The 12,647-nt window shown below is 35.8% G+C and overlaps 1 protein-coding gene across 1 annotated transcript in view; it reads left to right on the top strand.

Moving 5' to 3' along the window:
- Positions 1 to 12,647, top strand: part of Slc13a1 (solute carrier family 13 member 1) — a 71,142-nt gene that overhangs the window by 38,375 nt on the left and 20,120 nt on the right. The window contains exon 8 of the mRNA XM_076853523.1: positions 4,889 to 5,040. Within this exon, the coding sequence (XP_076709638.1) occupies positions 4,889 to 5,040 (152 nt within the window). The remainder of the gene's footprint in view (positions 1 to 4,888; positions 5,041 to 12,647) is intronic.

Genomic DNA, 12,647 nt, shown 5'->3' with positions numbered 1-12,647 from the left:
ACAGAAACTAGTGAGATGAGGAAGTGAATGTTTTTAAGGAGAACAAGAAATGAAGCAGAGTGACTGAAAGTATGAACTCCAAAGCAAGACTACATGGTTTCCGGGTCCAAGCCTGCCATTTTAGGCACTGTGACCCTGGGCAATTAATTCAACTTCTCTGTGCCTCTTGTCATTTGTAAGGTGGTGTACTGATATTACCCACTTCAGTGTGTTGTAAGAATTGAAATGTTTATCTGATTTTAATATAGACCAGTGTTTATAGCATGCTAAGAACAGTGTAAATGCTTGTTACTATGGTGATGGTGATACCATTGGCTAAATTCGAAGAACTGGGTTTGAGGAAGGAATTCATGAGTTTGGTTTTGAACACTTTTGAATTGGAGTTTCAATAAAGACATTCAAATTATGTTGAACTGTCAATTGGATATATGGGTCTAGAAGGAGTCTGGGCTAAAGACAGAGTTTGATGGTCTAGTATATCACTAAATCAATGAAAATATGATTTTTAAAGTAAAAATACTAAAGTGAGAAAGACAAATGACTATAACAGGTTTTTGAAAACAGTTTTAAGGAAGGATAAAGAAAAAGGAATTGTCAAAGGAGACAAAGTAATAATCAGAGATACAGAACAAAAACCAGTAGAGTGAGATTTCACAGAAACCCAAAGATTTCAGTAGGAAGAAGCTGTTGAGAGATCTGCAAAGATGATCCTGAAAAGTACCTATGGAGTTTAGCAATTTTGAGCTTACTGATGATCATAGGAAGCATATTTTGGGTGGAATGGAGAGACAGATTGAAGAGGTTAAAGAAATGAAGTCAATGAATGTGGACCTTAGTGATTTGGCTGTGAAAATGGAGATGAGGTAGGGCAGTATTTAATTAAGAATAAGTTAAGAAGGACTTCTTTTTTTGCTCTTTTGTAAAGATATCTTAAAAATTATTAAAGTGTGATAAAGATTTCAATAGTCTATAGAGGAAGGTTTCTGAGATGACCCAAGAGACGGTTTGGAGGAGAGACACTGACACCAGTATGTTTGAAGAGAAGGAGGAGAGGTGAGGCAGAAGCAGGTAATTCTCTACATTTCTGGGCAATACCATTGTATGCTGGTTTCTGTTTACTCTGTGAAAGTAGGTGGCAAAGCTACTTGGGAAGAGTAAGAAGGAGCATAAAGAGAGTTGATAAGAGAATAGAGGAGTTTTTAAATTTCCTGGTGGAGACAAGTAACTTAGAGAAACACAGTAGATTGAGGGTCAGTGTGCTACAGCAGTAGACATTTATGATCTTGAATATAGGAAATGCAGTCTGATGTACTGTATGAACAATTTTCACCAACAATGGTTAGCTCTTCGGTGGCAGACATGATGTAGAGAGAACAAAAGTTGGAGTTTTGATAAATAACTTCTGTTCAAAGGAAGTTAAAGCAAAGTTTAGAGTTTTTAAAAGAAGGTTACTTAACTGGCTTACCATGGAATCTAAGCTGAATATGGAGGGAACTTTAAAAAGGAGCAAACCAATCCACTGGGTGGGAATAACTAGATGCTTCTGTGACTAAATTTGCCAGTAGTGTTGGAGAACTGTAAGTATGGCTGTAATTCAATACGAGGAAAAAAGAAGAAGCTTTGGTAAATCAGCTGATTTCTTAGTCAATGGAGTAAGTAGTTAAATGGGTCATTACAATATCAAGCATGCACATTATGTTCCAACATTCCAAATACATAAGACTTGAGAACAAGGAAACAAAAAGAAAAATGAAAAAAAGTTTTATACTCCTAACCTGAGAGTTAAAAATGAAGAAGGCTATTGATGTAGAATTTTGGAGTACTTCCCTATCTCTGACCTCCATACCATCAAGAAAGAGGAAAGGGAAGAATCTCACACTTAGCCTGGTAAGATAGATTCTGAGAAAACACCTCCTTGAGAACTTGATGTCTGCCCCCTAGACTCAGAAGGGGTCAATGGATATGTGTTTAATACACTCTTGGAAAATTTGAAAATAAGAGGTCATGGTTGACTCTCCTTACCTAGTAGAGTTTTAGCTACATTATCACTGACAATAGAGCAGATATGCCAGTTTCTTCTGGACCAATTATAAGGAACTTGGAGGGAAAATGGTATTTGGTGTCATTTGAAAGGCAAATTCTTCCAAAAGAGTTTGGCGACAGGATAAAAAGAGATCCATTAGCCACAAAGAAAAACGAACAATTTGATATTATTTCTTTTTCTTTTTTTCCAGTGTGTGTGTTGGGAGTTGGCAGTGTTGGGGTTAAAACCTAGGACTTCATGCAGGCAAGGCAAGCACCCTCCCACAAGTCACATCCCCAGTACCAGTTATATCTGGTGACAAGAGCCTCTCAAAAACTTGTAACGGTGCTTATGAGATGGAGTCATTTTGAACATCCCCCAAGCCTGGAGAGCACTAAAGACTAAAGCTATATCTTAACTCATATACCACTCAAATAAGACCTTAAAGAATTGCCCTCTCCTCATCCAGCCTATCCCTGCCACTCTAAATGCAGAAGATTTAGAATTGAATCCAGCAAGTGGTGGAAATCAGAAGAAAGACACCAAAAACCCAGCTCCCCAGCTTTCTTTTATCTGTGAGCTTTCATTTAGGGTTGACCCAGGGAAGGAGAGAAGGTTTACCTAAATTGGGGCTTTTGTTTTTATTTATTTATTTTTAATGTTTTATTTATTTATTTTTAATGTTTTTTTAATGTTTTAAAAATCTGTTTATTCTAATTGGGCATATATGACAGCATAATGCATATGGATTCCTTGTACACATGCAGCACAACGTTTCATTTCTCTGGTTGTACATGATGTAGTGTCATACACTATGTGTACATTATGGGCGGTCATACAGGTACATAGGGTAATGATGTCCATCACACTTCACCATCTTTCTGGCCCCCATGCTCCCTCTCCTCCTCTCCCTTTGCCTAATCACAATTTCTCCATTTTTCCCATGACATCCCTATTATGGATCAGCATCCACTTATGAGAGTGAACATTCAGCCTTTGGTTTTGGGGGTTACTTTGATTAGCAAGATATTCTCCAACTCTGTGCATTTATCTGCAAATGCCATAATTTTATTGTTTTTTTAATGCTGAGTAGTATTTCACTGAGTATATGTACCACAGTTTATCCATTCATCTATCAAATAGCATCTAGGTTGCTTCCAGGTTGATGTCTGCCCCCTAGACTCAAAAGGGATCAATGGATTTAAGCTGCTATAAGCATTGATGTGGTTGTGTTACTTATAGTATGTTTATTTTAAGTCCTTTAGGTATAGACCCCAGAGTGAGATAGCTGGGTCAAATGGTGATTCCATTCCAAGTTTTCTAAGGAGTCTCCATACTGCTTTCCAGATTGGTTGCACCAATTTGCAGTCCCACCAGCAATGTATGAGTGTGCCTTTTCCCCCACATCCTTGCCAACACTTATTGTTGTTTGTATTTTTGATAACTGCCATTCTGACTGGCATGAGATGAAATCTTAGATTAGTTTTGGGGGATTTTGTTTTTAAATGAGGCTTTGTTCATCTAAACTACTGAAATGATGCTGCTTTTTTGACTAAATTGACTGAAAAATTGTTGAATGAAATAACCAGAAAAGTTATTGGTGTTGCCCTACATTTCAACATAGGGCCACAGGAATCAAAGCAACATAGTGGGCTATGGGTGAAAATGTGAATGAAGTTGGTATGGCTTGCACCCAAGGGAGTCCTAAACAACACACTTAAATGTGGAATAGGGATTTCCTGGTGGAACCAGTTGAAGACATGCACTATCCAAGGTGTAACTATAGAAAAGGGTAACTGAGACAAAGCAGAATTGTAAGTCTTTGAAAAATGAGATGAAAAATCTGTGAAGCTAGGATATTTTAAGGGTTATTCATGAAATGTGATAGTCATCCAGATGATGATGGAATATAAAGTAGGGAAGATAATTATGTGTTAGGTGAAAATGTAATGTAAGATAGCTCCCAGTGCCTAAAAGATCAGAATATTGTAGTCTAATAAATGAGGAAAGAGGTATCCAAATTACATGATCCTTAAAGAAAAGTAATTTTATTTTTGTGTGATATAGGATAGAAAGAAATAACGGAAAGCAAAGAAGACATGACATCAGAAGTATTCAGTTTCTGGAGTGATAGTGATATCTTTTGGAGATCAGCCATTAAAGCACCAAGGTGGGGGAAATCCCAAAAAAGAGTTTGAGAATTTTGCTGACCATGAGAAATTTATTGACCCAAAATAGCAGAAAAGTGGTGAAAATTCATGGTTAAAAGGAAAGAGATGAAGGATTATTTGAATCAGACATAAAAATGAAAGATTAGGGAATACAGTTATGTCTGTCAAATATTTTCAGGTGTTACTTTAAATACTTTTTATTGTTACATTTTTATGGATGGAAAGATATATACACTATTAGTTCAAGCTGCCATAACAAAATATCAAAGACTGGGTGGCTTAATGAGCAAAAAATTATTTCTCACAGTACTAGAAATTGGGAATACAAAATAAAGATCTGGCAAGGTTAGTGTCTGGTGAGCTCTCTCTCCTGGAGTTGCAGATGGCCAACTTCTCACTGTGTCTTTACATGAGGGGGAAGGGAGAGAGAGAGAGAGAGAGAGAGAGAGAGAGAGAGAGAGAGAGAGAGAGAGAGAGAGAGAGAAATCTCTGCTGCCTCTTAAAAGGACCAGGGCAGGGCCCATCCTCTTGACCTCATCTAACTATAATTATTCTCAACAGGTCCCATGTCCAAATGACATCAAAGATATTAATTAAATGGGATCAAGACACAGTCATTTCATTAAAAATGTTATTACTTCTTGTTATGACCTCAAAGGGAGTTGTTCTCATTGTACATTTTCTTATTGAACAGAACTCAGTCACAGGAGCAAAATATCGGTCAAAGAAGGATCACATGATGTGTAAACTTATGTGTTTGTCTATTGCTTACTCTTCTACCATTGGTGGACTGACAACAACTACTGGTACCTCCACAAACTTGATCTTCACTGAGCATTTCAACACGTAAGTAAAATTGTGAAATTGGTAATCTAACAAGTAGACAACACACAAATTATAAAACCTATTCTCACCTGGTTCAGAGAATCCATGGACAGAGATGCTAAGCTGAAGTAACTTGCCTTTTTTTCCTATCGGGACAGCCATAGGTCTAGAGATCTCCCTCTGAATTGACAGTTAAATATGCAGGATCTGGTGAATTAAATTATGCCTGCAGAGTCCTCAGGTCAGCTGAGAAGAAATAACTCTTGGCTGACCGCTCTGGTGGGTACATTTTTTTTTTTCATGGCAAATAATTCTGCAAATGGTAATTAGCAAAAGTGAAAAAGAATTATTTGCATGGGACAATTTATGTAGGCTTTGGGGACTGAACTTAAGTGATGAATGGTGAACAGAGGTAGTGATTACAAAAGGTCTGGCTTTTGAAATAAAATATTTAGAAGATTGGGCAGTAAGAACCAATGAAACAATAGTTTGGAAGCCCATGCTTTTATAAAGGAGCCCAGATTGATTCTACAGCCAAGGTTTATTTTAAGTACTAAGAGGACATACAATTGTCAAAGTTCTAAGAAGGTTAACAGCACTGAGGAAGTCCAGAAACAGGATTTAGTCTTTTCACAGAAAAATTAAGATTCAGAACCAAGAAAGCTATACTCTAGGAAACAGAGCCAACAGACTCTACAAACTCTCTGAAATTGTTTGCAATATGCTGTGCATACATATTTTCTCCAAAAAGGCAAGACTCAAAGAATGCCAATCTGCATTCTATGAAAGATTATGTACAAAGAACAGAGGTAAAGAAGTTTAGATTCAGTATTGTCCATATCTCCATGTATACTAATTGTTTTATGACCATTCAACCATATTAGGAAGGAGTCTTTGAAAAGCATTTGGTTTATAAGTGGAAAATATGAAATTCACAATATCAGAGAAGATATATTCAATATATACCCTAGACAGGGGGTGGACCTGATCCCTTTTTGAGAGCTAAACTGATATCCTTGATCATGAATTCCCCAAGTAAAGAGATTTCACATCTTGACCCTCTCTGCAAAGTCCATTTTCTAACATTTAGACCAAATTCTAATTGTTTTATCCTTGTTGGAGTTAGAGAACTGCTGATTTAGACTATTTCTTCAACCAACTTTTTTCTATCATCTGATTTTTTTCTTAACTCTTGGAATGCATTAATTCATTTGTAGTAAAAGATTAAGAGCATTGCAGTATTTTGAACAAAATGTTTTGCTAACTATTTTTCATAATTGTTGTAATTCACCTAATCATAGAAAATTAACAAAAATTTCCTTTAAATTTAGAAAATATTTAAAATATATTGTGAAATTTGGTGTTTTTTCTTCAAAATGTTATCTTTACCTTAGGAATTATGTGACAGTAATAACTAGAAAAAAGCTCAATGAATTAGAAGAAAAATCAAAGTATCTTCTTTTGGAAGAAAATACCAGTATAGATGGGAAGTGAGAATAACCATATTGAAAAATGCAATTTATATGATTAAACAAACTTGGTATTTAATGAACATTTTCTTAAATGCTGACCTTACACAATACAATGAAATCCCAAAGTAACAATGGAACAGTGTGTACTCAATTTTGTTGGAAATGGTATAGAAGCTTAAAACTATCCTCAAAATTATATTATTTGTTCAGGTGTTTGGAACTGGAGAAAAATTGCCTTTATTTACAAATGCACTCTGATAATGTCACCTTTTCCTTTTTGACACTGCTTGCCATCTTTTCGAGCAAAACCAATTATCATTTTGTACATATGTGCAAAATACACATTTTTTTTTTTATGAAAGAGATGTATAAGGGTGATTAAAATCTTAGGCTCTGGGTTTAAAATGACTGGGTTCAAATCCCAGCTCTTCCACTCACCAGCTAGGTAACTTTGGACAAATTATGCAAACTCTTTGAATTCACTATCTTTTCAGAAATAGCAGGAAAACAGTTTGATCTATCTCTCTCTCTCTCACTCTCTCTCTCTCTCCCCCCCCACCCCGCCCCACCACCCCTCCCCCTGCTTTGAGTTTTATTCAAAATCAATAGCACTTCAAGCAGTGCTGGCACAGAGTGTGTACATGTGCTCAACAAATGTTAGTTATTATTATTACTAGTGTTGAGAACATTGAAATTCAGTTTAGCAGTTTGAGGACCAAACCAAGGTCAGTCAGACTTTCAAAACTGCCTCCTTTAAAAGTTATTTTTCCCCTAAGATACCTAAAGATGGGTCATAAAAGAAGACTGCAGTTATGTACAATATCTTTGATCACTAGAAAAAAAAATCTGTCCACACAGTTTGTAACAATCTTAAGACGGTTTGTAACAATTTTAAGTGGTGAACATTCATAAAGAAAACGAGAGCAAATAATTCATAAAATCAAAGTACCAAACACCTGAAACAGTTTTTTTTTTTTTTTTTTTTGTAAAGGGTGAATAGTCTGCGTATGTTTTACACAGTTTGGCGTAGCAGTATTCAGATTGATTGGTATTCCAGGAGTCTGGAGACAGGAAACCAATTAGGAGTCTATTACCACAGTACTGACAAATGATGAAAGGCTAGTTGTGAAGTGACAGAAAGATTTAGATTCAAGACACTGCATAATCACAAGGTCATTAGTCATTAAGTGTGAGTCCTTTAGACGAAGGGAGGGCTAGATGTTTGTTTATATGACTGCCAGATAGAGCACTTCTAGAGAAGTCACATAAACTTCTAGAGAAAAATGGGGAGAGTCAGTCTTGCTGGAGAAATTAATAAATTTAATCTGGACACACTGACATGGCATATCCACAAGGAGATTTTTAGCAGACATTTGTAAACACATTACTTGAGTTATAAATTGGGGGTATGGTAGTCAGCTTTTTCACCAATGTAATTTAAGTATCTGACAAGAACAACTTAGAGGAATAAAAGTTTATTTTATGGTCATGGTTTCAAAAGTTCAGTTCATGGTCAGCCAACATATTCTGGACCTGAGATGAGGCAGAAACATCATGGCAGAAGGGTGTGTTGAAGGAAAGCTGCTCTGCTCAAGGCAGCTAGCAAGCAGAGAGAGCAAGTTAGGCACCAGGGACAAAACAGAAACCTCAAAGGCATGCCCCCAGTGACCTACTTCCTTTAGCCACAACTTAACTGTTTATAGTTGACACAGAGTACAGTGTTCCTCTCAATTATTAATCCAGCAAATGGATTAATCCATCAGTTAGGTAACAGCTTTCATAATCTAATCATCTCACCTCTGAACAAGAGAAAGCAGAAATTTTAAATCCTATATAGACACCCTCACTGCTTGTCTCACACACAAATTTGGGGGGGGGCATATCATATTCAAAACATAACATTCCACCCCTGATCCCAAAAACTCATGTCCATCTCATGATGAAACATGCACTTATTCCATCTCCAAGAATCCTTGTAGTCTTAACAGTTCCCACATTGTCCAAAAGCTCAAGTCCAAAGTTTCATCTGAGACTCCAGGTAAACTCTTCATTGTAAGTCTCTGTCAAAATAAAAAGTTACATAAAAATAAAACAAGTTACAAAATTTTCAGTTCTCTCAGTTGTCCTCTGCAGTGTGAGCAGGTTCAGTGGAATAGTAGGCAGTAGGTGTACAATTCAGGTGAGCTGATGAAGGAGTGAGTATGTAGTGGAGAGGAGAAGCCAACAAGTTAAGCGACTCTTTCAAGTGTGACAAAGAACAGAACATGCAGAGTATGGCCAAAGGCAAAGTGTTCTTTTAGAACAAGGGTGGGAGGTCAGTTTGGGTTTACATTAGGGGAAGGAAACTAAAAATAGATACATAAAGTTTTGAAGGAAAAAGAAAAAAAAACAGAAGAAAGCATATTTGTCAGAATACAGAATCAGGTGGGAACAGGTGGGAATTGAATAGACTTAAAAACAAAGATGGAAATATTAGTCTTGGGAAAGAAGTATATTTTCTCTTTGGTGATAACAGGAAGAATGAGGAGAATAAGAGAAAGCAGAAATTTTAAATCCTATATAGACACCCTCATTCTACACATGAGGATGCTAAGGCTTATACTTTAAGTGATGGTTGCAAGTCATCCAAGGGCCTGGGAGGTAGAAACACACAAAATGCCTCTTTCATTCCTTTTTTTAAAAGTTGACACAAAATTTGCATATTTATGGAGTACCATGTAATATTTGATACCCGTATACACTTATGTAACATTCAAATTAGGATAAGCAACTGTATGTCCTCAAATGTCTATCATTTATTTGTGGGGAAAACCTTAAAATTCATTTTTCCTGGCTTTTTTGAAGTACACAGAACATTTTCATTATTTAAAGTCATTCTTAATCTTATAATCTAATATCTGTGGTGCCTAAATCCTGAAAGTCCTAAGCTTCCCTGTAATTAGTTCACTATTCACCTTGACAAATCCTTAGAAATATTCTTTATCCTACTCACTCCTGTTGTAATCTTATAGGTTTTTATTGGCTCTTTCATTAGAAAAATCCTACTTGGTCAATGATCTCCATTCTACCCTAATCTGCTCCTTTCCTAACACTGTTATTAATAAGTGCCATGCTGTAATTAGCCCATTTCTTCCTGCTCTGATTCTTGAAAGACCAGCCAATCGTGTCAACATATCTCTTTCATTGTGTGGTTATCATACCATTTGAAACTTTGTGCAATTACTCTTTAGCTACTAGTCTTCTCTCCTCTTATCAAAATATAGATTATATTATTATATCATATATTATATTATATCATATATTATATTATTATATCATAATATAGATTAAATATAGTTTACATCTCTATAAACTTGTCTCATGAGCACCACCATCTTCCTTGATAATGACAACCTTATAAAGGCTGAAGGCATCATTGTCTTCTTCTGTTAGCACACAAAGGGTACAGCAGGTGATCAATAAATACTGGTTGAGATGAACTCTATCAAGACATACAGGGAATACACAAAGTACTGATTGTACTTGGAAATTATCTAAGCAATTGAATAACACTTTTCTATCCGAATAAACTTAGGAAGAACAATATATTATTATGGACAATAATTACTTTCATGGTACAGAAGTTCCAATGCAACAGTACTATCCAACAAGTACAACTTCTATAATTGAATACACACAAGAAGAGATCTATTGGATAAAGAATGGAAGACTATAGCAAGTAATATTTCATAGCTTACAGGTTATCAAAGTATGTTATTCAGTTTATAGTTGTCATTTGTGAAATCATGGGTATAGAAAGCAGCTTAGAAGAAAGTTGTGTTACCAACTATTAGCACAGTCACGATTACTATGTGTTAAATAACAATAATCCCCCTTTACCCACAAGGGGTATGTTCCAAGACTCTCAGTGGATGCCCCAAACTGCAGATAGTACCAAACCATACAGATAATGTTTTTCCTATTCAAAAATGCTTATGATAAGGTTAAATTATAAATTTAACACAATAGGAGATTGACAACATGAACAAATAACAAAATAGGGCCATTGTAACAGTACTATCACTACTATAATAAAAATTGGATGAATGTAATTTCTGTCCTGAAAGAGCAAAAAAAATATTAATTTTTTTGGTTCATGATTGACCATGGATAACTGAAATTATGGAAAGCAGAGCCACAGGTATGTGGAGGATTATACCATAGGTTCATAATGTAGGAGTGCTAAAGGAAACCCATTTATGCTTGCCCTAATTCAAAGCCCATCTGCCCACCTTCAACTCTTTGCTAAATAAAGAGAGGAGGTAAACCAATTACCTAACAAAAGCCATCTTCAAAGGTTACCGGGATTTTTCCTTCATAAACTTAAATTTTTCAGAAATAATTTCTCTGTAAAATACTGTAGAAGACATTTGGATATTATAGAGTTTGTATTTAAACTTTGGCTCAGATTTCAAGCCTGCTATATATTAGCTGTACCTTGAGAAGGTCAGTTTCCTCCTGTGTAAAATGAGGGCAATACTAAAACTTCTTATTGTAAGGATTTAAAGACATAGTGCACATGTGACTGTAATAGAGAGCCTGGCACACAGGACAACTTGTCAGCAATGGTAGCTACTGTTATTGCTGCTGCTCCTACTTCTGTTATCGCTGTTAGAAATCTAAGCCTGGCTTCTGAATAATGAGCAGTTAATATTAAAAAAAAAAAAAAAAAAAAAAAAACCTCTGGAAGCCGACAAATCCAAAACTAAAAAGTGGCTTTGTCTCAGAAATAATCAAAACAGTCATTAATCAATGGAACTATAATCAGTGTAGACACTAGCTTATTATGGGGCTTAATGGCCAAAATCTGTTACAAGGTTGTAAATTTCCATGACTACATCCATACTTTCAAAGCCATTTCTTTGTGTTTCATTGGTATTTCTGCGTATTTCATTGATCATAAGAACTACAATGACAATGTTATCTTCCTAGGTATCAAAATTTAAGCACACATATGCTTTAGGTCAAAGCATGCCTCTGTGTTATGGTGCAGTCATTTCTAAAGTTTGTTTTTAAATTTCCTTAGAAACTTAAAGTTGCATTCTGGCTATGGGTACTCCATAATATATACGGAAATTTCAATCTTTATGGGATTTGAGAACACAGTGCTTTAATGAAAAGAGGTGGTTGTGTTTTAAAATAAAACTCCCTCACAGGTTGAAAATCCAGCTTAATTACATGATCTGTGACCTTGAGCACTTCAGTTAACCTCTTGGGACTTGATTTCTTCCTGTGTAAAATGGAAGCATAAATCCCTGATCACAGGATTTTCATCAGAATTAAATGTGCGTAACTCATCTGCTCATTCCTAAACCTCTGCCTTTCCTTGAAAACTCAGCATGCATCAAAGCTCACTGTATCACACCCATTTCCATGTCTTTATAATACCACCTACACACTGATGATTGCCAATTTCATATCTCTATCCCTGCCTTTTCCTCTGAATTCTAGACTCACTTATCTAGTTGAATATCCAAAATGGTCACTTAGTAAACTAAAGCCATCTCAAGTTAACATTCCCAGAGGAAATTTTGAGCAGCTGTCACTCCCTTTCCTAGTCCTCTGCCCACCTGTCTTGACCCAGATTTCACCATTTCAATATGGGACCTTTTTTCTCCATTTCTCAAATTTTATTCCAAATGTATCTAAAAACTATTGCCTTCTCTTCATCTTCACTACCAAAATTCTTAAGCTAACACATAAAACTTGTACATCTTTATGGGGTACCAGGTGCTATTTCAAAATACACTGAATAATATTCAAGTAAGGGCTTTAAGCATCTATATCTCTTCAAACAACCATCATTTCTTCATAGTGAACATTCAAAATCCTATCTTTTAGCTTTTTTGAAACATTTAGTGCATTATTATCTATTGTGATCCTACTGTTTAATTTCTCCTACCCAACTGTAGCTTGGTACTCATTGATTAACCTTTTCCATCCTGCCTTCCAGACAATTGTCCCCGGCCTCTGATTATGATCATTTTACTCTCAACATCAGTGACATGAACTTTATTTAGATTCCACCTGAATGACATCATGTGGCATTTGTCTATCCCTAGCTTAATTTACACAACACACATCTTCCAGTTCCATTCATGTTAACAAAAATTACAT

The sequence above is a fragment of the Callospermophilus lateralis genome, chromosome 1, assembly GCF_048772815.1.
Source record: "Callospermophilus lateralis isolate mCalLat2 chromosome 1, mCalLat2.hap1, whole genome shotgun sequence".
In the NCBI taxonomy this organism is placed as follows: Eukaryota; Metazoa; Chordata; class Mammalia; order Rodentia; family Sciuridae; genus Callospermophilus; species Callospermophilus lateralis.
Note: the sequence above shows the minus strand (reverse complement) of the source record. Positions and strands in the feature narration are given on the sequence as shown.